Genomic DNA, 27,706 nt, shown 5'->3' with positions numbered 1-27,706 from the left:
GTCTAAATGTTCATGTGTTAATTGTCCTTCACACTGTTCAAACCTGCTTGTCTCTGGCCTCTGAGGTTCACCGGGAATGTGAGTGACGAGGCCGACCAAGGCTTGTTTTCTACCTGACATCACACAGACCAGGGTGCCGCCATCCTGTCTCAACAACATCTTTTCTACTGGAAGAAGAGAGGAAACAATTTCTTGTGATATTTTAAACAGAATAAACCAAACCACACTGGACAGTCTTAATAAATTATATTGGTAAGCTATTAAGATCCTGGAGATGAGAAATTCACCAAGTAACTTGTTTCTGCTCTCACAAAAATGAATTAAAAAGGAAAGAAATTTGTTGTAAAACAAGTGTTGTTTGTTACATAAGAGGTCTCATTTTGTATGTGTGTGCGATGGATAATCATCATGTTGTAGGGAACCTGCCAGGGATCCAAACATACAAGTTGCAAACTGGGAAATGGAATGAATAAAAGCTCAGGGGACCTTATGATCTCAAATCAATATCAATGCTCAAGTTGCAAGTCTGTGGCTTAATTTTGGCCCAAACTTGAAGGTGCATTCATTTTTATTTTAGTCCCAAACGCTTTGTTCACAGATCGCTGTCCACAAATACAGTCCCACAAGACAGCTTGATGTATTTGTGTGTCTGTGCACACAGCCATGGCACAGGTTTGTTTATGCTGTGAAACCAGCGTTTCCAAAATAATACAGCAAAATTATACAGCAAAAACAAGAAACAGACACTGAACTCTAACACTCTCCTCCTCTAGCATATTTAGGGAATGAATCCTGATTTCTTTAAATGGCTTAAAATGATTTAGGAATTGTGATATAAGATGCACTAGTTAGTTGCTCTGCCTCTTCTCCAGGTTTGACCTGTACGTGCCTGCTGATAGCGATTATTTCCTGTGTAACAACTGATAGGGTTGGTTTAATTTAGCAGTCAGATAAGAGTAAATCCTGCTCCAACCCGCCCAGGCAACACATTTTTTATCTTGTATGTTTGATGTGTGTGGTCAAGCAATGGTTATTTAATAATGGCACAACAACAGGAGGTATAGGCAGCATGCAATGCCAGGTCCAAAAATGTGAATTTTTTGGGTGCGGCAGAAGCCCAAATCCCTGCCTTACTTTACCTACTTTTATGTGAACAAGTGCTATTGGCCCTAAATTATAAAATCAAGGGAAATTTTTGTGGTAACGGGTTGGACTGGAGTTAGACTAAAGGTGTAACACAAAATGAATTGAAAATTTATACTTTATGCTTCAAATAACAGTCAAACCATTTTGGGGTCAATTTGACCCCAGAGGACAGTAGGTGTTAGTATTTGCTCTCATTCAAAAAATTCAAAAAATTCTAAAACGGCACCCTCACTACACTTTGACATATCCCACTCTGGTTCATGTCAAATAGTCAAGATTATATCAAATATTTTTTTTAAAAATTCCCCATATTTTAAGCTCAAAAATAGGGTATATCGAATGTAAACAAGGCCTTTTGGCCCTAAATTCCAAAATAAATGGAAAAATTTGTGGTGATGCGTGGACTGGAGTCAGACTGAAGCTGTGACACAAAAATAATTGAAAATTTACACTTAATGGTTTAAATAACAGTCAAACAATTTGGGGTCAATTTGGCCTTAGGTGCATGTAACACGGGAGGACATTACGAGGGTTAAGTGTGCCGGGTGATTTTAGGTTAAATAAAGGTTTTACTGGTACTTTAATTCATTTATTGCTGTTGGAAGTTTCTTGAACTTGCATTAAGAATTTCTGGACTAAGACCTGATAAGAGGGTACATTTTAGTTGTTGTTGTTTATTGAGCGATTGTACGTAACAAATAATTGAAGAAATACATAAGAAAATCAGTTGCAGATCATGATTGAGAGTAGGAGAGTTTGATGTTCACCCATCAACCCTCAGTGAAATGTAAAATGTGATGACATCAGACCGTGGAAAAGTATCTATAGTCCTTTTGAAAAACCCTCAGGAGAGACAGTAAATTCCTACCCCCCATAATCTTAATGTAAATTCTTAACTGTAATATATTATTTAATGCTGGCTTTTGCACTTCTGGTTAAACCTCCCACACCCGTCAACGGGTTACAGCACAAATGATAAGAGGTTCAGCGTTTCTCCCATTTTCTCTCAGATGTGGACTAAAATAGGGGAAGATCTCAGTGTCACTGAAGGAACACCCAGTAAAGGAGTGGATGTGACTCTGAGCTGTGACGTCATAGAAGGAGACGAATCCTTTGTCCTTATCCACAAACACCCCCACCCTGTCAGGTTTCTCGCTGAGGGTGAGGCCGACGGGTGGCTCAGCCATGGCTGCGTACTTGTCGTCATTATAATGTACAACCACCCAGTAACCTCCATCTGGGTTGAGAGAGAGTTTCCCTGTGCGTTTAGCGCTTCCTCTCGCCACCCCCATATCCCAGCCTGTCTTGTCTCCGGCCACCACTTCCCAGTAGGACTTCCCAGAAACCAAACTGTTCACACCTAGGATGCTGCTGTACAGGTCAAATCTCTCCAGAGTGTCAGACACTTCCTGACTCTCTCCTCCATCACTCACTTCTTTGCCGTCGGCAGAGAGGAGGAGTTGTCGATGTGCGGTGCTCGGGTCCAGCTTTACGTCCACTACAGATACAAAAAATATATATTGGAAGGACAGCCAACGTGAAAAGCTCATATGCAGACACGGATCCATGATTGTTGTTTTTCTACGAATGTCCCTCTGAATGTGCTTCATTCATAACATTTACAGGGGACCACGAATTCCACCAACACATCCGCAACTAATTAGAAATCAGCAATATCCTTTTTTACCAGGATAAAAAAGATATTAAAAAAATAAAAATAATAATTAAGAATAATACCTAAATAATAAAAAACAGGACAATAAAAAATATTGAGCCACGTACCTTCGAATCTGTGAAACCTCTTGATTTCTGGTGGTTGAAAAATAAGCAATAGTTTATTGTGGTTTGTGACATACAGCTTGGATTTAACCTTTAAAATCAGACTTACCGACAGATGAGAGCTTTTCTAATTTCTGGTCAATTTGTTCCATCATGGTTGACGTTGTCACTCTCAGGCTACCAAAGGAGCAAGAAGTGTCGAAGGTCGCTGTCATCAGAGAAGGGGAAACCTGCACGAGGGACCATTTCAAAAACATTATATACAAATAAAGTATTTATATTTAACTGGTCAAAGTTTTTGTTGGCATGAGCTGCCCTCCAAGGTTGAGGACTTCTTGATCGAGTTTGCCCAGGGCCCGGTTCCTTGGGTTAGGGGACTTGCCACTGGAAGTTGCCGCTGGTAAGTTGTCTTAATTGCCTATTATGGGCACAAGGAATCTGTTCCCTGACACAAATAATAAGTGACCCAATTGCATGGACTTACCTGAAAGTTTGTGTCCGAGTCGCTCATGGCCTTTGTGAGTTTGTCGATTTCTTCCTGCAGTTGCTGCATGAGATCCTGTGCCTCTTTCTTTGCTTTCACTCTCCTGACAAATGACGTGCCAGGTTAGGTCCTACCTCATCAAAATAAAATCGACCGCCTCAGTTGGAGTTTAAAAGTTGACCAACCTCTCCTCCAGAGGTTGAAGGGCTTTCTCTCGAGCCTCCTCCATGACTTTCATGGCGTCTGAAAACACGCTGTTGATCTCCAGCCATTCGCGGTCCAACTGGCACTAAAGGTGTGGGGAGCAAAAGTGTGGGCATGAAACAGCAAATTCAGAAACAAATATTTTACCCCACCCACCCAAAAATAACATTTGGCAGGTGCTGACCTTGAAGGCTTTCACAGAAGATTTGACTTCCGCCTTTTTTTGCTTTATCATCTGGAGTTTCAACTGCAGGTCTGCTGTGATTCTGTCTTGTCTTTCCTTTGAACGCATACAAGAAGGAACACAGACAACACAACAGATAATGGACGAATGAATGACAGTTCATCTTCACAAACAGTGTGTTGGAGTGGGTCAGTCATCTGCCGTACCTGCTGATACTCAGAGGAACTGTCCACCTGCTGGGCCGCCTTTACTTTTTGGACCATGTCGTTGGATCGCTGCAGTGTATCAGAAACTGTAGGGATCAAGGATTTGTCACTGTTAACCACCGCCATTTTTCAGGAATGTTATTTTAATCACCATTTTGGACAAACAAATCATTTTTGTACATACCTGATCTGAGCTCCTCCTTCTCCTTGGCAACTTGATGCGTTTGTATCGTTTCATTCTGTCAGGAAGGATGGATAATCAAGTGTTACAGCGGAATCATGAGACTAAACTACTGCATGAATTAGGATGCAAATGCTGGAAGAAAGCATGAAATGTAATGCGATGACACTGGTTCTTCTTCACCATGCAGAATGTCCCAGAAGGTCATTTATCTACTGTACCTGCTGATCAGAGAAGCCAAGCGCCCGACGGACCACATGGAAGTTTGGGGGCATTTGGACAGAGTGCTGTGGTGTTTCAAACACTGTGAACAAATGAAGCTCCTTTAGTTTTCTGACTGATGTGTTATTTTCAGTTTTGAATACCATAAAAGGGTTAAACATACGTGATTTGTGCTCCTCTTTTACTGTGGCCTCTGCAAAATCTGTTGGTGTACTGAAGCTTGGTAGACCAGAATCAGTCTTAACACCCTCCTTCTCATCAATGAAATGGAAGGTGTTTGGAAAGAGTGCTCCCTCCTCCAGCGTGCATCCCATCTTCCCCTGGTGAGTCCTCAGGCCCTGGTAAGTCGTCACTTTGGACCATCCGCAGTGGCAAACCTGGATACTCAAGTCTGGCAAGGGATCATCATTGGTTCCATGATGAGCGGTTGAAAATTCCAGTAAGGACTCAATAAACTAAAATGTAACTGAAACCTCATATACAGTGACCTCTAGTGGCAATGAGGTGACTTCTACTAGAGTTAGCAACTGGATGACAAGGGTTGTACCACTCACCTGCATTGAAAGGTGTGGAGACGTCATTCAATCCCAGTTCCCAAACTGAACTGTCAAAATTGAATGGTTTACTCTCAGGGATCCTCAATCCCTTCATTGTGCACCCCATCATCCCCTGGTGAGTCCTCAGGCCGTGGTACGTCGTCTCTTTGGACCAGCCGCAGTGGCAGACCTGGAGGCTGGTGTCTGGTAAGGGCTCTGCTGTGATGGGCAGTAGAATATTACAGGAAAGAGAATGATGCAACACTGGAAAGCTCAATAGCCTAATATCAGCCTTGATAGGGGAGTAGAGATCAAACTTTGGCAGCCCTGGATTTCCCCAAACTGAACTGTTAAGACGCAAGTATTCACTCTGAGGGATACTCGTTCCCTTTGCCGTGCATCCCATCTTCCCCTGGTGCGTCCTCAGGCCCTGGTAAGTCGTCGTTTTGGACCAGCCGCAGTGGCAAACCTGGAGGCTCATGTTTGATGTGCGTCTGCGTAAAAGAAATGGTTTTTCAACAAACTTAGTTTTGGAAAAGCACTTGCCCCAATATTCTTCGACCAATTATTACCAAAGAAGTTCTGTCTGATCTGACACAGTGAGACTTTATATTTATTGTGCAGCAGAGCAAGAAAAGGTTAATTTAGTTCCCAAAATCATTGTTTTTTATGCATTCATGTCAGGTATTCTGTGTTATTATATTAGTAGTGCTGTTTAGGGGCTAATGCACAGAGTGAACTGAGATTAGACAGTAATTCGTCGCCATCCAGTGGTATATATGTATCATGGCAATGTGGGGGAGAACATTCATTCATCCACCAGTATTAATCCAGAAAAAAACAGATTAATGTAAATGAACATACATCATTTCAACTGAAATTAATATGAGTAACCAGAACTTCAAAAAATAGACAAAGAACAAGAACACACCCAAATATGTAAACAACAGCAGGTGAAAAAATTACATGTCTGTCATAAACAATTCTAAGAAGTACAAGAACCTTGTTTGTCTTTCATTAAGCAAAACCAAAACGCATTTGTTCTTTAATGTCAGGCAAACCTGTTAAACAGTTGTACTTCTACAAAAAATTATATGATACATTCTACCTGAAATTAAATGAGTAAAACTTCTAGAATTTTTTTAAGAAGCCCAGTACTATAAATTAATTGATTAATGGCAGAACCCGGTCCAACAAAGCAGCTCACCTTGTGCTCTTCCAGCCGATACACTTCGACATCTGTTTCTCATTTCCTGGTTCTTCCCCCTCTGTTTACTATGAACTGACAGTCACTTTCAGTTTCATTTCATACAAAACACACACGCTGTCCGTGACTTTCGTTGACAGGTGGGGGGGGCGGGTGCTGGCGAGTGTGCCGCGGTGTAGTCCGGGTGTACTGTGTACCGGCACATGATGCTCATGAACAAACAATATGTACTGGGTTTGATTCAGATTTGATGCATTTATTAGGATTATAGATCAATTTGCTTTGAGATATTAAACTTGATTACATACAAAACGCACTGTAATGTACGGTGGCATAAACAGTAAATTGCATAGTAGGTAGGTGTATTGTTATTATTGGGTGATTACATTGAGGGAGAAAACAAAAAACACAGATATAAAAGATGTCCAGTAGAAGAACTTGATATCATAACATCACCATATCTCTAAAATGCCTAAGACCTGCTCTTTTATTAGTCCATCCTACAATTTCTCCTATTTCACATTTCAATAAAGAAAATATCAGTTCAAACAAAAATCATGCAGATGTAGTTATAGTGTAAGCTTTTCCCCATATATAATAAATATATTTGACCTTTTCAACTTGTCATTCGCATCACCTTTCGCATGACCGTAAAGACTGTGCTTTCATGTAGTTCCTGAACAGCCCAGGTTGGTAAAAGCTTGTCTTGAGCTATTTGTAGCCTTTCAAGAAGAATTCCCAAAAAATTGCATGTGTTTTGATTGTGATTCTCAGCAGATAATGAGAGGTGCAGCGTTTCTCCCATCTCCTCTGAGGTGTGGACTGAAATATGGCACGATCTCCCCATCGAATGGACACTCGGTAAAGGAGTAGATGTGACTCTGGGCATTGGCATCATAGAAAGAGACAATTCCTTCGTCGTGATCCACAAACACCCCCACCTTCTGAGGCCTCTCGTTGACAGAGAGGTGGACGGGTTTGCGATCAGTTGCAGCATACTCTACACTATCATAATGCACAAGAACCCAGAAACCTATCTCTGGGCTGAGAGAGAGTTTCCCCCTTCGGTTTGCATTGACTCTTGCCACGCCCAGATCCCAGCCTGTCTTGTCTGAGACGTCCACCTCCCAGTACGACCTCCCACTGACCAAAGGGTTCCCACCCAGGATGCTGGCAAACAGATTGAATCTCTCCGGAGTGTCAGGCACTTCCTGGATCTCTCCCCTGTCCTTCACTTCTTTTCCATCCTCAGAAATGACAAGTTGTGCGTGTGAGGTGCTTGGGTCCAGCTTCACATCCACTGTAAACCATAAACAAAAAGTTATTCTGTGATCCAAACTTTCTGATATTTCTCAACATTAGCAGATCGGCCCACCTACCTCGAAACTTTGCAGCTCTCCTCAGTTCTGTAAATTGAAACGGCATTTAGCATTAGCAAATAAACCTGCACCTACAAAAACGCTTTTACCCCCTTTAACCTTCATAACTCATCTCTTACCAGTGGAGCTCAGCTCCTCCAGCTGGTGGTGAAGTTTGTCCATCATATTTGCTCTGATTTTTCTCATGGAGCCAAAGGAGAGCGAGGAGTCAAGAGCCACTTCTGTCCAGTCTCTGCTCTCCGGATAAGAAAGGGATGGGTATCTCTGAGAGACAAAGACAGAGAGGAGAAGAAGGTCATGCATGTATTCATGGGGACAAGTTGTCCCAATGCTCTGAGTTCTAGCTCACCTGCAGAAAAAGAAAGTGATCCTCTATAGCAGACAAGTGGTCCATCTCAGAGACGGTCCTCTCCAGCTGTCTGATGTCATTTTGCAAATCTTCCGTGAGCTCTTGTGCGTCTCTCTGCACAGCCCGTCTCCTGTCCTTCAGCGGCTTACAAGCAATAAGCATGGCTTCCTCCAACGTGGCGATGGCAGTTGTGAACACGTGCTCAGTCTCTTGCAACTCACTGTCCACCTGGTCCTAAAAATAAGGAAGATGGAAGACAATAAAGTAAAAACTGGGACTAATTGCTCACGAATCCTTCTAGGACATTGATGATCTTGGATATTAGTGGTGTTTGTTGCTCACCAGGCAGCCTTTGAGCGACGCATCAGTCTCATCAACCTTCATCTTTCCCATCCGGATTTGCTGCATTAACTCATACTTGACCTCACTGAGCTCATCCTGCAGGGAACAGTAACCAAATTCAGTTTCTGCAAAATGCAAAAGGATTCAAATTCTCATCTTCGTACACAACAACAACAACTTGTAGCTATAGGGACTGATACCATGAAATTAACAAGTCAAGTCACTTATATTAGCCCGATACCACATACAATGTCTCAAAGGGCTTTACAGGCCCACAACATCAGGGAAGTTCCCAAACCCGCCCAAAGCTCTCTAGGAGAAAACCCTAATGAATAAGGAAAAAAAGGAAGAAACCTCGGGAGAGAGATTCCCCCTCCACAAAGGGCTGGGTGTGCACTAAGAACTTCCATTGGGATTATACAAACTTTGTCCGGGTTGTATGTATAAACGGCGTCTCACAGGGTCTCCTACATCATACCCACCTTCTTCTTAATACATTCATCTTCAGTGGAGACAATGACGCCACCTTCGATACAGCGAACACAAATACATCTGTGCCACTCCCTGTTGTACAGCTCGAGTGGGAGCCCATGACTCGGGCAGGCCCTCTCATCCAAGTTCTTCACAGGATTCACCAACTTGTGGCTCCTCAGCCTCTCGATAGAATTATGATGCTCCAGGTGAGACGAGCAGTACGAGGCGGAACATGTGAGGCACGACTTCTCTGCCTTCGGCATTGTCCCGGTGCAAATGTCGCACACCACATCGTCCTCCTGCTGGTCATTTGTCCGAAATATAAACGAGGTAGCAGTTCCTGTGTGAACAGGAACACGTGATCATGAGTAAAATTGTGTTATCAGGGAAAGAATAATTAATTCAAGACAATCACTGGAGGCATTTCAAAAAGAGTTCATCAACAAAAAGCAGATAAACACAATGATGATTAATGAAATTCAAATACCAAATCAAACTTTGTTAACTATAAAAACAACATAATTTTACCACTAAGAAAAGCAGATGTATCAGTTTTTGAAGTCATTTCAGGGGCTATAAATGTGAAATGTAAAACATACCCATTTCCATGTTGATGCTTCTTATTCTTGTCTCTGTCTCTCTGTTCTGCCTTGGCTCTGCTCTGGCTCTTTCCATCTCTCTCTTTTTATCCCTCCCTCATTCGCTTCCAAACTTTCGTTTCTGATAGTCATTTACCTTTTTCTCGTTTGCATGTGACCGCATGCAAACGAGTAAGCAGGTTTGAATTAGACGTTTTGTACAACCGGTTTGTCTCAGGGCTCTCAATAATAGGAGTTCATTTTTTTGCACTTCTATCTTTCTCTTTCTCTCTCTCTCCATCTCTGAGATGGATGGAATAACTTGTTTCCCTGGAATCATTTATGAAATATTAATCCATCATGGCACATATTTGCTACTCGTCATTGTGCAAGTCTGCTTAAAACACCCCTGTGTTTTGTGTACTGTCATGTTCTGTTCCCTGGCTTGCACCTTTATTCTTCTTGTTTCCTGTTTAGTGTTATCTGTTTTTTGCACATTCCCTGAGCCTCCTATGTTCCCTATCTGTGTTAACCTTTTAGTCCTGTGTCTCGAATGCCTTTGATTTAGTTTTCCCTGTTAATCTCACCACACCCTTAGCCTGCATTCCTAGTGTCCTTGTGTTTGCTATTTCTTTGCATGTTCTGTCATATTAAATCAGTTTTTCTATGATCTTCTGTCTTGGCCTCTTAGAATGCTGTGCTCAAGAGTCAGAGGGAAATCAAAGTTTTAGTTTCAACAATTTATTTCTCAGGTATAAATGATGACACACCGTTTGCCATAACATTTGACCAATCCTAATCTCATTAGCTCAGTGGTTTAAAATACTTCTAATACTAAAATCATTAAAAGATTTAGGCCACGCTTGAACCTGCCCAGCTCACTGATACAGAACAGTGTTTAAGCTGCTGACCAAACCTACTAAATGGACAATCAGAAACGCTATTTTCAGTGGCTATGCAATGGAATAATATTTGTAACAAAAACCATTCCTGCATTTGAGACACTCCTTACACAAACTTTGTCTCGTTTTCTATTTCTGTGTAAGTTTCTGTGGCAGCGTCACACCCTGCCAGTCACTTCCCCACATTCCTCATCCTGCTCTTCCTCATTTGACATTTGCCATCCAAATGTGTATGCAAATCACCTGGTTGTGAGTGCTTGACATATATATCAAACATGCTAAGCATTTCCTTTCAGCCGTTTCAGCTGCTGGAAAAATACCAATCACTTTGAAATGTATGTTGGGTGACAACATTCACGTCAAAGCAAAAGATCTCAAATTCAAACATGTTTCTATGTTTTTAACTTGTCAGGTAAAAGCATAAATCAAGCAACGCACCATCATCTTTTTGTATTTGATTTTTTTTTCAAAGAGCTGCACATGCTCAGCTGGACTCAGCTCTCCCCGATCATTTGCTGAAGTTTCCTCTTTTTCAATTATAATCTCATCTGATGGCCCCTGTGGTCATTCTGGACACACATGGCACAAATGCACATCTAATCACTCTTTTTCACCATATTGATTAGACGGTGGTGCCCAAGAGCCACGTCCTGGTAATGCGGCTCGAGGTAATAGTCACAGTAGGAGGCTGGACACCCCATGCTGGACTTGACCGCCCTGTGCTTTGCTGAGCAGAAATTGCAAGGAACCTCTCGGCTCAGATGGATAGATTTGGAGTTGCGTTCTGGTTGGGGGCACTGACAGACCTTCTGGACCCTACATAATTCCCCTATAGAGCCCAGGCAGAAGCAGTGTCCGCACAGGAGGCAGACGGGCCTAGTGAAGTCATCCAGGCAGATGTAGCACTTTGCTGACATCTGTTGCAGAGGTTCGAGGATCTCTAGGCTCCTCCTAGATAGCCTGACAAAGTGTTCCTGAGCAAGACACTGAAGCCCTAACTGCTCCTGATGTGCAGGTTGGCTTCTTGCATAGTATGTCTGTGCCATCTGTGTGTGACTGGGTCAACGTGAAGCGTTTTGGAGTAAAGTGCTATGGAAAGTACAGCTCGGCTACTACACAGATGACTTGTGACAATATAAACCTGTGAACTCAGGGCCACACATACGTACATGAAACACGCATGAGATTGCTGTAGAGCGTCCGCTGAATTGTGTAATGAACCTCTAATTTACCAAGATTGCAGCTAATTATTCAGTGAATGTGCCCCTCTACTAAGTGTGAATCTGTCCAACATGGAGCCCTCATCAAGCTTGGAACATAAACAAAAAATGTATTCATTGATATTGAAATCCAAATACTATACTCAATTAACTAAGAAAGTATCAAAACATTTCATAATCCGGTAAATGTTGTTGGTCCTGAACTGTCATGAACAGAAACTTTGCCACGACATCTGTCATTCCGTGTATTGCATCACATGTTTTTCATTTTTGATTTCTATAATTGGAGGAGAGGGGCTTGGTATGTGAGTATAATGGATCGATCACACCTACAGTATGCCTTCTGGGAAGCAAACACTGTGACACACTACTTGATTATGAAACCCTATGGCACTTCCTGGGTGCTTGTACGCCATAAACATGATAAATTAGGCCTATTTTCCTTACAAAGACAAAGAATAACGCTGACTCTGCAGCACATAAGTCCTTTTATTTTGACGAGGAAAGTGTCTATGGACACGTATGAGAAGAACATCGCATTCAGGATGATAAGACAGAATGGTTTACAGTGGTTTACTTGTGTTTGGAGTCACTGTATCAGAAGGAGCATTCTGCAGACAGAACATCAGAAATTCATGTTAATGGCATTTGAAAGGTATAAACTCAATCAAAACTAATCACAAGACAATCAACACTGTATGCTTGAAGTACTGCACTCCAGGGGGTGCTACAACGTGCCATAGATTAGTTTTGTTACTGAAATCCATGCAGTTAAGTGTTAAGGCCCCTACAGAATGAATGCTACAAAACAATCATAAAAGTATTGTGATGAGTGTCAGGTTGTGACTGGCCACAGACGTCCTGCATCAACGTTCTATCAGTGTCAGAAATTTAGCATCAAGCTTAAGATTTACCAAGCATTCGTTGCACAATCAGGTATCACACTTAAAACCTTAAACAAAGGGTTTCCTTCTCCTGTTTCACATAGTGTGATGAGCAAAGAACTGATATGGTAGCTGTTATTGCATAAATTATAGGAGGCACTAAGTCAATAAAGTATCAAAACAGACAAGTCCGAAGTCCTATAAATACACAGAAAACAGCATAATACAAGGAAAAAGGAAAAAGGGTGATTTTCATTCTGAGGGCTTTTCCAGTTTGGTTCATCCCTTAGCTTTGCTTGTTTGGGCTTTTCTCGTTCATGGGGCAGATCACCATCGTGTCAGACGCTTTATCGCAGCAGTACAAGTAGAAGAACGGAACAATCTTTTCTGCCAATGCGTCTTTGAACGTGTAGATGTGGGTCCGAGCCCTTACGTCATAAAACGACAACTGCCCCTCCTCATAGTCCAGGAATACACCCACTCGTCTGGGCTTGGGGTCGATGGGCAGCAGCAATGGAGGCGAAGTCGACACCCGGCAGCCTTGGCCTTTCTTCATGGCCAGCGCCCAGTAGCCCTGGGTGGTGCTGAAAAAGATTCTCCCCTTTCTGTTGACAGAGCTCCTCGCCACACTCAGATACCAGCCGTCCTTTTCCCCCACCTGGACCTCCCAGTAATGTCGCCCCAAGGTGAAACAGTCACGGCCTAGGACAATGACAACTGTGTCAAAGCGATCGGGGTGGTCTGGCAGGTTCTGCCACACCCCCAGATGCCTCACTTGACACCGGTCCTGAGAAAGCTGTAGCCACAGGTTGCCTGTGTCAGGGTCTAAGGTCAAATCAACTAAAAATGGCACAACAAAAAGTATCAAATGTCTATACAAATGTGATGCAGAGAGAGAAATGTACATAATAGTTACCTGCATGTTTTGTAATCTTTTTGATTTCTGTAAAGTCAAAGAGAAAAATTCATCCTTGAATTGTATGTTCAGCGTTGCATCAAAGGTGACACGTGTGACCTTTTTGGGAAATCCTACCGCTATCCGCCAGTTTGTCGCCCATTTCGCCTTACGTCGATTGCAGTTTGAACACAGCTCTACTGATGATGCCAACGCACACGTTGGTGGGGACACTGGGGGTTAGGTGGGGGAACGCAAAGGGCTGGAAAGCTCTACGGAAACAAACAATACAAACATCGCTAGAACCCAGACAGCAAAACGCCCCATCGCTGTCTGAACACACCCTGAGATGAAGGGAAAAGCTCTGTGGTTCACCTTCAGGAAGTGAATGTGGTCGGCGCGAGCCACATTCCCCAATTCCGTGTTTCTCCTCTTCAGCTCGGCCTGGGTCCTCTGGATGGAGCAAATGAAGACCCGTGCACTCTCTTCAATCTCTCTCTGGGCACTCGACTGGAATAATAAAGTGATGATGGCGTGATGAAAAGGGTGAGGAAATGCACGTTTACAGTGATTGGTGCTTTAACGTGTATGCAAACACACTAACTGTTTTCTGCACAACCCCATCAGGACTCACTTTGTTGAGCTCCATGCAGTGTTTGACCTCTTCCACCTTCTTCTCTCTGTCCTGGATCATCTGCTTAACTTCTATTTCCGTCCTCTTCAGCTGAGCCTGCACATGATGATGACGATGACGACGATGATGAGGATAATAAAGATGATGATGACGACGATGATGATGATGAAGACGATGACGATGAATAAATGTTTACTTCCATCTACCTGTTCTTTACCTTGTAGCAGCTAATGGCAAAACCCAACAGTTGCATCGTTTTTCCAATATCTTTTAGTAAATGCACGTTGTGTCCCTTCCTGTTTGTTTTCTACCTGACATCACACAGACCAGGGTGCCGCCATCCTGTCTCAACGACATCCTTCTACTGGAAGAAGAGAGGAAACCATTTGTTGTGATTTTTTTAAGAGAATAAACCGAACCACACTGGACAGTCTTAATAAATTATATTGGTAAGCTATTAAGATCCTGGAGATGAGAAATTCACCAAGTAATTTGTTTCTGCTCTCACAAAAATGAATATAAAAAAGGAAAGAAATTTGTTGTAAAACAAGTGTTGTTTGTTACATAAGAGGTCTCATTTTGTATGTGTGTGCGATAGATAATCATCATGTTGTAGGGAACCTGGCAGGGATCCAAACATGCAAATTGCAAGAACAACCAGCTCCTGTCCAAGAGTCACGATCAAGCCTCCATGGCTGATTACGCTGATAACGGGGGAAACGCGGTGTTTGTGCAGCTGCAGAAGGGCGACCATGTGTACATGCGACTGGCTGCACATTGGCACATTTGGTCAGTAGGTGGTGTGACCACCTTTAGCGGTTTCCTGCTCAGCCCAGTGTGAGAAGACAAGATGCATTTGCATCAGAAAATGTGACTGCAGATAAACCAATCACACCGTGAATAAGTGACACAACTTAAAATTAGCTTGAACTGACTTGGATTCTGTCATTCCCACTGTGATCTCATCAAATGAAGAATTGTGAAAAGATTTTCTCCATGTATGTATAATGTGATATGAATTCAAATAATATATCACACACACCTCACATGTTTTGGTGATTGTTAAAATTCAAAAAAGCACCACAATCTTTTGTAATCCTGTTTAAAATAAAAGAAACGTAATTTCTGATTACCCAGTAAACAAATATTGGATAGTTTTACCAAATGGCCATGTTTGGGGAAACGACCCCTTACAACTATCCGGTGTTCTGTAATATTCGCCACACCACACACAAGGAAATGGACCCTGCAGCACAGACAACATCAATCTACACAATCACATGTAACTAGGAAAATTAGGGTGTAAGACATGTAAGATATGTATTGTTTACGTGTCGATTGTTTATCTATGTTCATGGTTGAATTCATGGCTTGTATTATTTACATGGGGTGAAATATTTTGGTTTCAAATGACTAAATTCATAGTGATAGGTAGTACTGTGATAATACTTTGGTTCATACCCAAAGGGAAAATGGGATTTACTTGTGTAATTTAACATAATTATGTACATACATTATTACTGACAATTTCAACTTCTTATGGCACCGTCAACATCTTTTTAAGACGGATGGACTTTGCCTGAACAAGTCAGGAGTAAAATTGTTCACCTCTAACCCTACGTCACCCATCTGTTCCCTCTGCCAAGGACAAGAGACAAGAGGAACCAAAAAAGCAGGATAACAAAAAACAGCGTAGCAGAAACCCTGAAGGACAGCGACCTCAGCCCCCACCCAACGAGAGCTCTGATTATGGGAGATACCAGAAGCGAGAGCTGGAGCCTCCACCCCCCTTCACCCCCTTCTCACCCCCCCAACACCAACGATCCACCTCTATCACCCCTCCCAAACTCCACTCACTCCACTCACTCTCCTCTCCAGACACCCTTTCTCCTTCCTCTTCTCTCTTGGATTTCACCGACCAGTTGAAGAAGCTGGTAACTGCTGAAACTCAGTTTACCCCCAAACCTACCCCCATTTTCTCTCCCCTAAATCCCACTTGGCGTCCATCTCCAACAGTATCAAAGAGACGTCCACCACGTCCCCCACCTCCCCAACGCCATTATCCTCTGTCCCCTCAGTCTGATAAGGTTGTTTGCGTACAAAATGCAGCAATCTCATGTTGAGCAAGGCTAATCACTCGTGATTTTTATCCCAGAACAAGCTGGGGCCCTGTGTGTGGATAGCTTCAGGTATAGGAATATCAGGTACAGGACGTGTGTTGCCTTTGTGTCCACCCAAAATTCTCTCCAATCCCATGACACAATTTTATCCAATAAACCATAAATACCTTAAGGACATTATACAACATCTGAAATACTCCTCCTGCTGCAAGGATGATCTACCGACAGACTTTTTCAAAAATGTCTCAAACTGCTTGGCCCCAGATCTTCTACAAATTGTAAATGCATCTCTTCTGTCAGGTGTTTTCCCACAGGCCCTGAAGACTGCATTCATCAAGCCACTCTTAAAAAAGAATAATCTAGACAAGTCGTTGATGAACAATTATAGGCCCATATCAAACCTCCCGTTCATGAGTAAAATCATTGAAAAAGCTGTTTTTCAACAGGTGAACAACTTCCTGGCACTTAACAATTGTTTCAATGTCTTTCAGTCAGGTTTTCGAGCACACCATAGCACTAAGACTGCTCTTATTAAGGTATTCATCAACAGCCTCTTAAACGCAGACAGTGGCAGAATTTCAGTAGTGCTATTACTGGATCTCAGTGCTGCATTTGACACGGTAGACCACAAAATATTACTAGACCGACCAGAAAACTGGGTAGGACTTTCTGGCACAGTACTAAGCTGGTTAAAATCATATTTAAAGGACAGGGACTACTTTGTTTCGATAGGTAACTACACATCTGAACAGACAAATACAAAGTGTGGAGTTCCCCAAAGCTCCATTCTGTGGCCTCTACTGTTTAACATCTACATGCTGCCACTGGCTCATATTATGGAAAAAGACAAAATAAGTTCCCATAATTATGCAGATGACACACAAATTCACATAACCATGTCACTAGGAGACTATGGTCCATTACAAGCACTAAGTAAATGCATTGTACAGATCAATGACTGGATGTGCCAGAATTTTCTTCAATTAAACAAAGACAAAACTGAGGTGGTTGTTTTTGGGGCCAAGGAGGAGCGATTAAAAGTCAGCGCCCAGCTTCAATCAGTAATGTTAAAAACCGCAGACCAAGCCAGAAACCTTGGTGTAGTCATGGACTCAGACCTGAATTTCAACAACCACATTAAGACAATTACAAAGTCAGCCTACTATCACCTTAAGAATATATCAAGGATTAAAGGAATTATGTCTCAGCAGGATTTAGAAAAACTCATCCATGCATTTATCTTCAGTAGACTAAACTAGTGTAACGGGGTCTTTACAGGTCTACCTAAAAAAAAGATCAGACAGCCGCCGCTGATCCAGAACGCTGCAGCTCAAGGCTTCACTAAGACCAAGAAAGTGGATCAGATCACTCCAGTTCTGAGGTCCTTACTACTACTGCTGGTTTATAAATCACTGTATGGTTGAGGGCTAAAATACATGTCTGATCTTCTGCTAGATTAAGAACCATCCTGACCGCTCAGGTCGTCAGGTTTGGGTCTGCTTTCTTTCCCCAGTGTCATAAGTAAGCATGGAGAAGCAGCATTCAGTATTTATGCCCCGCATATCTGGAACAAACTCCCAGAAAACTGCAGGTTAGCTGCAACTCTCACATCTTTTAGATAAAGTCTTAACTAAAGACTTTTCTGTTTGACGCTGCCTTTAATTAAAAACAAAATCACACTGCACTGTAACTTACTGTAAGTCAAACCTAATTTTCCTGCTTTATTCTGTTTTAGCTTGTTTTAAATTCTTATGTTTTTAATAACTACTATTATTTAAGTGTCCTTTTAACTTAATTTAACTACCTGTTTTATTCTGTTTTAGTTTAGAACCCGGGGGCCTCTGCAGGGGTAAGCAAAATAGAAATAAAATAGAAATCCTTTGCGAGATAAGGTAACCTGTTTTATCCAGAAATTAGTGGAAATCTTTTGCGAGATAAGGTAACCCATCTTGTTCAAAATAAAAATAAAATAGAAATCCTTTGCGAGATAAGGTAACTGATCTTATTCAAAATAGAAATAAAATAGAAATCCTTTGCGAGATTAGGTCACCTGTTTTATTAACAACCACGGGGTAAACTAGTTTTTATTTTCTTTACATTTTTTTGTTTTTAATTGTACTTAAGTGTCCTTTTTAGTTTAAATTTTCTTTAAAATTTCTGTTCTGTTTCATCTAAGTGTCCTTTTCTTTTCCTGATGCTTTTATTCTATTTTATTGTAAAGCACTTTGAATTGCCTTGCTGCTGAAATGTGCTATATGAATAAAATTGCCTTGCCTTGCCTTCTAATGAACCAATGAAGGAGTGCTCTAGTGGTCATAGGTTACTAGGAAGAAATAAGAGAAGAAGAGTGAGAAGAGAGACATTTTCTTCCAGCCGGACGCATGGATTAGCCCACTTAGCTAACACTGGAGTAGGGTAGCTAATTTACTCTTCTGGAAGGTTGGAGGACTTTGTTTAACCCAGTGAACTCAAAACCCGTCGGAGCAACACAGGGGAGTTAAGTAAGAGGGAATGCTTCATTCTTCTGGCTGCAAAACAGGACTTGGCAGCGAGGAGTCGCTAACCTCACCTCGTGGACATCAAGTGAGTTGGTTTTCGTTTGCTGGTGAGAAAGAACCACTACTATTTGCACACAAACGCTCCTCACCAGACCTGCAACGCAAGTGTTTGGGACACTTGAGTGTGCCAGGTGATTTTAGGTTAAATAGAGGTTTTACTGGTCCTTTAATTCATTTATTGCTGTGGGAAGTTTCTTGAACTTGCATTAAGAATTTCTGGACTAAGACCTGATAAGAGGGTACATTTTAGTTGTTGTTGTTTATTGAGCGATTGTACGTAACAAATAATTGAAGAAATACATAAGAAAATCAGTTGCAGATCATGATTGAGAGTAGGAGAGTTTGATGTTCACCCATCAACCCTCAGTCAAATGTAAAATGTGATGACATCAGACTGTGGAAAAGTATCTATAGTCCTTTTGAAAAACCCTCAGGAGAGACAGTAAATTCCTACCCCCCATAATCTTAATGTAAATTCTTAACTGTAATATATTATTTAATGCTGGCTTTTGCACTTCTGGTTAGAGGCTATCTGCATTTCGTTTCTTGTACTTGAAACAGGCATTGACAATTAAGTTGAATCTAATCTAATCTAATCTAATCTTATTTGACCTATTTAAGCTGTAAACCTCCCACACCCGTCAACGGGTTACAGCACAAATGATAAGAGGTTCAGCGTTTCTCCCATTTTCTCTCAGATGTGGACTAAAATAGGGGAAGATCTCAGTGTCACTGAAGGAACACCCAGTAAAGGAGTGGATGTGACTCTGAGCTGTGACGTCATAGAAGGAGACGAGTCCTTTGTCCTTATCCACAAACACCCCCACCCTGTCAGGTTTCTCGCTGAGGGTGAGGCCGACGGGTGGCTCAGCCATGGCTGCGTACTTGTCGTCATTATAATGTACAACCACCCAGTAACCTCCATCTGGGTTGAGAGAGAGTTTCCCTGTGCGTTTAGCGTTTCCTCTCGCCACCCCCATATCCCAGCCTGTCTTGTCTCCGGCCGCCACTTCCCAGTAGGACTTCCCAGAAACCAAACTGTTCACACCTAGGATGCTGCCGTACAGGTCAAATCTCTCCAGAGTGTCAGACACTTCCTGACTCTCTCCTCCATCACTCACTTCTTTGCCGTCGGCAGAGAGGAGGAGTTGTCGATGTGCGGTGCTCGGGTCCAGCTTTACGTCCACTACAGATACAAAAAATATATATTGGAAGGACAGCCAACATGAAAAGCTCATATGCAGAAACGGATCCATGATTGTTGTTTTTCTACGAATGTGCCTCTGACTGTGCTTCATTCAAAACATTTACAGGAAACCACAAATTCCACCAACACATCCGCAACTAATTAGAAATCAGCAATATCCTTATTACCCAGCGTTTAAAAATAATACCTAAATAATTAAAAAAAATGGACAATAAAAAATATTGAGCCACGTACCTTCAAATCTGTGAAACCTCTTGAGTTCTGGGTGAAAAAAAAAGCAATAGTTTATTGTGGTTTGTGACATACAGCTTGGATTTAACCTTTAAACTCAGACTCACCGACAGATGAGAGCTTTTCTAAATTCTGCTCAATTTGTTCCATCATGGTTGACGTTGTCACTCTCAGGGTACCAAAGGAGCAAGAAGTGTCGAAGGTCGCTGTCATCAGAGAAGGGGAAACCTGCACGAGGGACCATTTCAAAAACATTATATACAAATAAAGTATTTATATTAAACGGGTCAGAGTTTTTGTTGGTATGAGCTGCTGCTCCAAGGTTGAGGACTTCTTGATCGAGTTTGCCCAGGGCCCGGTTCCTCGGGTTAGGGGACTTGCCACTGGAAGTTGTCGCTGGTAAGTTGTCTTAATTGCCTATTAGGGGCACAAGGAATCTGTTCCCTGACACAAATAATAAGTGACCGAATTGCATAGACTCACCTGAAAGTTTGTGTCCGAGTTGCTGATGGCCTTTGTGAGTTTGTCAATTTCTTCCTGCAGTTGCTGCATGAGCTCTCGTGCCTCTTTCTTTGCTTTAGCTTTCCTAACAAATGACGTGCCAGGTTAGGTCCTACCTCATCAAAATACAATCGACCGCCTGTGTTGGAGTTTAAAAGTTGACCAACCTCTCCTCCAGAGGTTGAAGGGCTTTCTCTCGAGCCTCCTCCATGACTTTCATGGCGTCTGAAAACACGCTGTTGATCTCCAGCCATTCGCGGTCCAAATTGCACTAAAGGTGTGGGGAGCAAAAGTGTGGGCATGAAACAGCAAATTCAGAAACAAATATTTTACCCCACCCACCCCAAAATAACATTTGGCAGGTGCTGACCTTGAAGGCTTTCACAGAAGATTTGACTTCCGCCTTTTTTTGCTTTATCATCTGGAGTTTCAACTGCAGGTCTGCTGTGATTCTGTCTTGTCTTTCCTTTGAACGCATACAAGAAGGAACACAGACAACACAACAGATAATGGACGAATGAATGACAGTTCATCTTCACAAACAGTGTGTTGGAGTGGGTCAGTCATCTGCCGTACCTGCTGATACTCAGAGGAACTGTCCACCTGCTGGGCCGCCTTTACTTTTTGGACCATGTCGTTGGATTGCTGCAGTGTATCAGAAACTGTAGGGATCATGGATTTGTCACTGTTAACCACCGCCATTTTTCAGCAATATTATTATAATCACCATTTTGGACAAACAAATCATTTTTGTACATACATGATCTGAGCTCCTCCTTCTCCGTGGCAACTTGATGCGTTTGTATCGTTTCATTCTGTCAGGAAGGATGGATAATCAAGTGTTACAGCGGAATCATGAGACTAAACTACTGCATGAATTAGGATGCAACTGCTGGAACAAAGCATGAAATGTAATGCGATGACACTGGTTCTTCTTCACCATGCAGAATGTCCCAAATGGTCATTCATCTGCTGTACCTGCTGATCAGAGAAGTCAAGCGCCCGACGGACCACATGGAAGTTTGGGGGCATTTGGACAGAGTGCTGTGGTGTTTCAAACACTGTGAACAAATGAAGCTCCTTTAGTTTTCTGACTGATGTGTTATTTTCAGTTTTGAATACCATAAAAGGGTTAAACATACGTGATTTGTGCTCCTCTTTTACTGTGGCCGCTGCAAAATCTGTTGGTGTACTGAAGCTTGGTAGACCCGAATCAGTCTTAACACCCTCCTTCTCATCAATGAGATGGAAGGTGTTTGGAAAGAGTGCTCCCTCCTCCAGCGTGCATCCCATCTTCCCCTGGTGAGTCCTCAGGCCCTGGTAAGTTGTCACTTTGGACCATCCGCAGTGGCAAACCTGGAAACTCAATTCTGGCAAGGGATCATCATTGGTTCCATGATGAGCTGTTGAAAATTCCAGTAAGGACTCAATAAACTAAAATGTAAATGAAACCTCATATACAGTGACCTCTAGTGGCAATGAGGTGATTTCTACTAGAGTTAGCAACTGGATGACAAGGGTTGTACCACTCACCTGCATTGAAAGGTGTGGAAACGTCATTCAATCCCAGTTCCCAAACTGAACTGTCAAAATTGAATGGTTTACTCTCAGGGATCCTCAATCCCTTCATTGTGCATCCCATCATCCCCTGGTGAGTCCTCAGGCCGTGGTACGTCGTCTCTTTGGACCAGCCGCAGTGGCAGACCTGGAGGCTGGTGTCTGGTAAGGGCTCTGCTGTGATGGGCAGTAGAATATTACAAGAAAGAGAATGATGCAACACTGGAAAGCTCAATAGCCTAATATCGAAACTTAAAACTCACATTAAGTGACCTGTGGTGACAATTAAGTGATCTCTTAAATATGTCACAACTGGGTATTGACAAAGTGCAGCACTCACTTCAATTTTACAGTAAGAAAAGATGGAGCCCCTTGATGTTTGTGTCATGTTGGTGTGTTTCCAGTGGATTGCGGCGGCAAAGATTTGGACTACTCACCAGCCTTGATAGGGGAGTAGAGATCAAACTTTGGCAGCCCCAGATTGCCCTTAAGTGAACTGTTAAGACTCAAGTATTCACTCTGAGGGATACTCATTCCCTTTGCCGTGCATCCCATCTTCCCCTGGTGCGTCCTCAGGCCCTGGTAAGTCGTCGTTTTGGACCAGCCGCAGTGGCAAACCTGGAGGTTCATGTTTGATGTGCGTCTGCGTAAAAGAAATGGTTTTCAACAAAGATACTTTTGGGAAAGCACTTGCCCCAATATTCTTCGACCAAATACTATCAAAGACATTCTGTCTGATCTGACACAGTGAGACTTTATATTTATTGTGCAGCAGAGCAAGAAAAGGTTGATTTAGTTCTCAAAAACATTGTTTTGCATTCATATGACATGCATTCATGTCAGGTATTCTGTGTTATTATATTAGTAGTGCTGTTTAGGGGCTAATGCTCCGAGTGAACTGAGATTAGACAGAAATTCGTCGCCCTCTAGTGGTATATATGTAACATGGCAATGTGAAGCAGAACATTCATTCATCCACCAGTATTAATCCAGAAAAAACAAGATTTATGTAAATGAACATTATTTCAACTGAAATTAAGTAAAATAAGTCTGCTTCAAGTTAATTTCACTGACTACATGTTTTATCCTAGTCAAGAGTTAAGAGGAATTTCTATGGCTGTGGTTTATGAGTAACGAGAACTTCAAAAGGTAGACAAAGAACAGGAACACAACCAAATATGTAAACAACAGCAGGGGAAAACAATCATATGTGTGTCATATGGCAGGCAGAAGTATAAGAACCTTGTTTGTCTTTCATTAAGCAAAATCAAAACGTATTTGTTTTTTAATGTCAGGCAAATAGTTAAAAAGTGAAATATCAGGTGATCACACACATACCTGTTAACCAGTTGTACTTCTACAAAATTTTTAATTTAGGATAACACTGCTGACTTAAATCACCTTTATGCTCTGAGTCAAATGACACATTCTATCTGAAATGAAGTGAGTTAAACTTCAAGCCAGATTTTTAAAAAAGCCCAGTACTATATATTAATTGATTAATGACAGAACCCAGTCCCACACAGCAGCTCACCTTGTGCTCTTCCAGCCGATGCACTCCGACATCTGTTTCTTCTCATTTCCTGTTTCTTCCCTGTCGGTTTACTATGAACTGACTGACTCACTTTCAGTTTCATTTCATACAAAACACACACAAGGTGATAGGGACAGAAAGAGGCTCTTCCTGTTGATCACTTACCATTTACTGTGAAATATGTTCATCTGCTTGTACTTTCATTATGATGCTCATGAACAATATGTACTGGGTTTGATTTAGATTTGTTGCATTTATAAGGATTATAGATCAATTTGCTTTGAGATATTAAACTTGATTACATACAAAACACACTGTAATGTACGGTGGCATAAACAGTAAATTGCATAGTAGGTAGGTGTATTGTAATTATTGAGTGATTACATTGAGTGAGACACACAAACACAACTGTAAAAGATGTCGAGAAGAAGAAATTGATATCATAACATTGCCATATCCCCAAAATGCCTAAAATCTGCTCTTTTATTAGTCCATCCTACAATTTCTCCCATTTCACATTTCAATAAAGAAAATATCAGTTCACACAAAAATCATGCAGATGTAGTTATAGTGTAAGCTTTTCCCCATATATAATAAATATACATAAATATATTTGACCTTTTCAACTTGTCATTCGCATCACCTTTCGCATGACTGTAAGGACTGTGCTTTCATGTATTTCCTGAACAGCCCAGGTTGGTAAAAGAATGCTAATTGTCTTGTGTTTTGATTGTGTTTCTCAGCAGATAATGAGAGGTGCAGCATTTCTCCCATCTTCTCTCAGGTGTGGACTGAAATATGGCACGATCTCCCCATCGAATGGACACTCGGTAAAGGAGTAGATGTGACTCTGAGCATTGGCATCATAGAAAGAAACAATTCCTTCGTCATGATCCACAAACACCCCCACCTTCTGAGGCCTCTCGTTGACAGAGAGGTGGACGGGTTTGTTATCAGTGGCAGCATACTCTACGCTATCATAATGCACAAGAACCCAGAAACCTATCTCTGGGCTGAGAGAGAGTTTCCCCCTTCGGTTTGCATTGACTCTTGCCACGCCCAGATCCCAGCCTGTCTTGTCTGCGACGTCCACCTCCCAGTACGACCTCCCACTGACCAAAGGGTTCCCACCCAGGATGCTGGCAAACAGATTGAATCTCTCCGGAGTGTCAGGCACTTCCTGGATCTCTCCCCTGTCCTTCACTTCTTTTCCATCCTCAGAAACCACAAGTTGTGCGTGTGAGGTGCTTGGGTCCAGCTTCACATCCACTGTAAACCATAAACCAAAAGTTATTCTGTGATCCAAACTCAAAATTCTCTGATATTTCTCAACATTAGCAGATCGGCCCACCTACCTCGAAACTTTGCAGCTCTCCTCAGTTCTGTAAATTGAAACGGCATTTAGCATTAGCAAATAAACCTGCACCTACAAAAACGCTTTTACCCCCTTTAACCTTCATAACTCATCTCTTACCAGTGGTGCTCAGCTCCTCCAGCTGGTGGTGAAGTTTGTCCATCATATTTGCTCTGATTTTTCTCATGGAGCCAAAGGAGAGCGAGGAGTCAAGAGCCACTTCTGTCCAGTCTCTGCTCTCCGGATAAGAAAGGGATGGGTATCTCTGAGAGACAAAGACAGAGAGGAGAAGAAGGTCATGCATGTATTCATGGGGACAAGTTGTCCCAATGCTCTGAGTTCTAGCTCACCTGCAGAAAAAGAAAGTGATCCTCTATAGCAGACAAGTGGTCCATCTCAGAGACGGTCCTCTCCAGCTGTCTGATGTCATTTTGCAAATTTTCCGTGAGCTCTTGTGCGTCTCTCTGCACAGCCCGTCTCCTGTCCTTCAGCGGCTTACAAGCAATAACCATGGCTTCCTCCAACGTGGCGATGGCAGTTGCGAACACGCGCTCAGTCTCTTTCAACTCACTGTCCACCTGGTCCTAAAAATAAGGAAGATGGAAGACAATAAAATAAAAACTGTGACTAATTGCTCATGAATCCTTCTAGGACATTGATGATCTTGGATATTAGTGGTGTTTGTTGCTCACCAGGCAGCTTTTGAGCGACGCATCAATCTCATCAAACTTCATCTTTCCAATTTCGATTTTCTGCATTAACTCATCCTTGATCTCACTGAGCTCATCCTGCAGGGAACAGTAACCAAATTCAGTTTCTGCAAAATGCAAAAGGATTTAAATTCTCAGCTTTGTACACAACAACAACTTGAAGCTACAGGGACTGATACCATGAATCTAACAAGTCAAGTCACTTTTATTAGTCTCAAAGGGCTTTACAGGCCCACAACATCAGGGAAGTTCCCAAACCCGCCCCAAAGCGCTCTATGAGAAAACCCTAATGAATAAGGAAAAAAAGGAAGAAACCTCGGGAGAGAGATTCCCCCTCCACAAAGGGCTGGGTGTGCACTAGGAACTTCCATTGGGATTATACAAACTTTGTCCGGGTTGTATGTATAAACGGCGTCTCACAGGGTCTCCTACATCATACCCACCTTCTTCTTAATACATTCATCTTCAGTGGGGACATTGATGCCACCTTCGATACAGCGAATGCAAATACACCTGTGCCACTCCCTGTTGTACAGCTCGAGTGGGAGCCCATGACTCGGGCAGGCCCTCTCATCCAAGTACTTCACATGATTCACCAACTTGTTGAACACCACATCGTCCTCTTGCTGGTCATTTGTCCGAAATATAAACGAGGTAGCAGTTCCTGTGTGAACAGGAACACGTGATCATGAGTAAAATTGTGTTATCAGGGAAAGAATAATTAATTCAAGACAATCACTGGAAGCATTTCAAATCAACAGTTTGTGCAACACAGAAACACCTTGGTATAATCCGATCTAAGGTGTTGTCAGGCGTAATTAACAGCATAGGGAGGTGGTGAGTTACTCAAAGTCAAACAATGTAAGTAGCTGTTGTTCCCATGGTTACCCTGGGCGTCGCACTGATTTAGAACAGCAGTCACTAGTCAGCGTTTAAAATGTTTGACTTGTCTTCCTTGTACAACAACAACCAGCTGATGAGAAATAGAAAAAGAGTTCATAAGCAAAAAGCAGATAATCACAATGATGATTAATGAAATTCAAATACCAAATCAAACTTTGTTACTTACTAAAAAACAACATAATTTTTACCACTAAGGAGAATAGATATATCAGTTTTTGAAGAGCTAATTTATTATACACAAACCTTGTAATAAGTGTACTTTCAGGGGCTATAAATGTGAAATGTGAAACATACCCATTTCTATGTTGATGCTCCTTATTCTTGTCTCTGTCTGTCTGTTCTGCTCTGGCTCTGCTTTGGCTCTTTCCATCTCTCTCTTTTTAGCCCTCCCTCTTTCGCTTCCAAACTTTCATTTCTGGTCGTCATTAACCCTTTTCTCATTAAGCATGTGATCGCATGCAAACGATTAAGCAGGTATGAATTGGTTGTGTTTGTACAACCGGTTTGTCACAGGGCTCTCAATAATAGGACTGCACTTTTTGCACTTTTATCTTTTTCTTTCTCTCTCTCTTTCTCCTTCTGCAAGATGGATGGAATAACTTGTTTCCCTGGATTATTTATGGAATATTAATCCATTGTGGCACATATTTGCTCAATAATTTCACTGTGCTACTCGTCATTGTGCAAGTCTGCTTTAGCCCTTGTGTTTTGTGTACGGTCATGTTCTGTTCCCTGGCTTGTATTGTTTGCCTCGTTCTTGCTTTATTCTTCTTGTTTCCTGTTTAGTGTTTTCTGTTTTGTGCCTTGCCCCTCATTTAGAGTAGGTTTCTGTTTTCCCCACATTCCCTGACCCTCCTATACACCCCCACCCTTAGCCTGCATTTCTAGTGTCCTTGTGTTTGCTATTTCTTGGCATGTTCTGTCATATTTAATCAGTTTTTCTATAACCTGTGTCGCTCTGCACTTGAGTCCTTCTCCTTGCACTTCCCTAGTAAAACACAACATGATGATTCAAACAGTCACATTTAACTTAAGTTAAATCCACTAATAAATTAAACAGGGATTTGATCTCTGCCTCTTAGAATGCTGTGCTCAAGAGTCAAAGGGAAATCAAAGTTTTAGTTTCAACAACTTATTACTCAGGAATAAATGATGACACACCGTTTGCCATAACATTTGACCAATCCTCATCTCATTAGCTCAGTGGTTTAAAATACTTCTAATA

At 42.0% G+C, this 27,706-nt stretch overlaps 5 protein-coding genes across 13 annotated transcripts; all 5 read right to left on the bottom strand.

Annotated features, from left to right (window-relative positions):
* Window positions 1–301: 301 nt before the first annotated feature.
* Window positions 302–24,546, bottom strand: LOC143010265 (uncharacterized). 3 transcript variants are annotated; one of them, XM_076162507.1, is made up of 14 exons: window positions 24,458–24,546; window positions 6,150–6,235; window positions 5,291–5,436; window positions 4,961–5,161; window positions 4,570–4,797; window positions 4,406–4,488; window positions 4,188–4,242; window positions 4,004–4,089; window positions 3,798–3,893; window positions 3,595–3,698; window positions 3,410–3,512; window positions 3,035–3,155; window positions 2,929–2,955; window positions 302–2,644 (listed from the first exon to the last, which is right to left on the bottom strand). In XM_076162507.1, exons 2-14 carry the CDS (start codon window positions 6,179–6,181, stop codon window positions 2,100–2,102), a joined length of 1,827 nt encoding a protein of 608 aa, XP_076018622.1. In that variant the 5' UTR covers window positions 6,182–6,235; window positions 24,458–24,546; the 3' UTR covers window positions 302–2,099. The 3 variants fall into 3 exon arrangements, with proteins under 3 accessions (XP_076018622.1, XP_076018623.1, XP_076018624.1); XM_076162508.1 differs by having other exon boundaries at window positions 303–2,644; window positions 4,961–5,158; XM_076162509.1 differs by lacking the exon at window positions 2,929–2,955 and having other exon boundaries at window positions 303–2,644.
* On the bottom strand, window positions 6,383–26,988 carry LOC143010266 (E3 ubiquitin-protein ligase TRIM21-like). 2 transcript variants are annotated; one of them, XM_076162511.1, is made up of 8 exons: window positions 10,746–10,753; window positions 9,293–9,328; window positions 8,702–9,033; window positions 8,220–8,315; window positions 7,878–8,111; window positions 7,648–7,792; window positions 7,529–7,555; window positions 6,383–7,449 (listed from the first exon to the last, which is right to left on the bottom strand). In XM_076162511.1, the coding sequence occupies exons 2-8, from the start codon at window positions 9,300–9,302 to the stop codon at window positions 6,920–6,922; spliced, it is 1,374 nt and encodes a 457-aa protein (XP_076018626.1). In that variant the 5' UTR covers window positions 9,303–9,328; window positions 10,746–10,753; the 3' UTR covers window positions 6,383–6,919. The 2 variants fall into 2 exon arrangements, with proteins under 2 accessions (XP_076018626.1, XP_076018625.1); XM_076162510.1 differs by lacking the exons at window positions 9,293–9,328; window positions 10,746–10,753 and adding an exon at window positions 26,776–26,988.
* LOC143010267 (butyrophilin subfamily 2 member A1-like) lies at window positions 12,019–14,519 on the bottom strand. Of its 2 annotated transcripts, none has more exons than XM_076162512.1 (5): window positions 13,807–14,519; window positions 13,548–13,682; window positions 13,311–13,444; window positions 13,194–13,220; window positions 12,019–13,117 (listed from the first exon to the last, which is right to left on the bottom strand). In XM_076162512.1, the coding sequence occupies exons 3-5, from the start codon at window positions 13,333–13,335 to the stop codon at window positions 12,564–12,566; spliced, it is 606 nt and encodes a 201-aa protein (XP_076018627.1). In that variant the 5' UTR covers window positions 13,336–13,444; window positions 13,548–13,682; window positions 13,807–14,519; the 3' UTR covers window positions 12,019–12,563. The 2 variants fall into 2 exon arrangements, with proteins under 2 accessions (XP_076018627.1, XP_076018628.1); XM_076162513.1 differs by having other exon boundaries at window positions 12,019–12,979.
* On the bottom strand, window positions 18,488–23,664 carry LOC143010264 (uncharacterized). 5 transcript variants are annotated; one of them, XM_076162504.1, is made up of 14 exons: window positions 23,515–23,554; window positions 23,055–23,120; window positions 22,418–22,623; window positions 21,957–22,157; window positions 21,566–21,826; window positions 21,402–21,484; window positions 21,184–21,238; window positions 21,000–21,085; window positions 20,794–20,889; window positions 20,591–20,694; window positions 20,406–20,508; window positions 20,030–20,150; window positions 19,926–19,952; window positions 18,488–19,670 (listed from the first exon to the last, which is right to left on the bottom strand). In XM_076162504.1, the coding sequence occupies exons 3-14, from the start codon at window positions 22,608–22,610 to the stop codon at window positions 19,126–19,128; spliced, it is 1,875 nt and encodes a 624-aa protein (XP_076018619.1). In that variant the 5' UTR covers window positions 22,611–22,623; window positions 23,055–23,120; window positions 23,515–23,554; the 3' UTR covers window positions 18,488–19,125. The 5 variants fall into 5 exon arrangements, with proteins under 5 accessions (XP_076018619.1, XP_076018617.1, XP_076018616.1 ...); XM_076162502.1 differs by lacking the exon at window positions 23,055–23,120 and having other exon boundaries at window positions 21,957–22,154; window positions 23,515–23,664; XM_076162501.1 differs by lacking the exon at window positions 23,055–23,120 and having other exon boundaries at window positions 18,492–19,670; window positions 23,515–23,663.
* On the bottom strand, window positions 24,241–26,660 carry LOC143010336 (E3 ubiquitin-protein ligase TRIM21-like). The gene is made up of 7 exons (XM_076162615.1): window positions 26,648–26,660; window positions 26,022–26,242; window positions 25,561–25,656; window positions 25,219–25,452; window positions 24,989–25,133; window positions 24,870–24,896; window positions 24,241–24,783 (listed from the first exon to the last, which is right to left on the bottom strand). The coding sequence occupies exons 1-7, from the start codon at window positions 26,658–26,660 to the stop codon at window positions 24,254–24,256; spliced, it is 1,266 nt and encodes a 421-aa protein (XP_076018730.1). The 3' UTR covers window positions 24,241–24,253.
* Window positions 26,989–27,706: the final 718 nt, after the last annotated feature.

The sequence above is a fragment of the Genypterus blacodes genome, unplaced genomic scaffold (genome assembly GCF_046128005.1).
Source record: "Genypterus blacodes isolate CSIRO-AG114 ecotype Tasmania unplaced genomic scaffold, CSIRO-AGI_Gbla_v1 ptg000122l_1, whole genome shotgun sequence".
Taxonomy (NCBI): Eukaryota; Metazoa; Chordata; class Actinopteri; order Ophidiiformes; family Ophidiidae; genus Genypterus; species Genypterus blacodes.
Note: the sequence above shows the minus strand (reverse complement) of the source record. Positions and strands in the feature narration are given on the sequence as shown.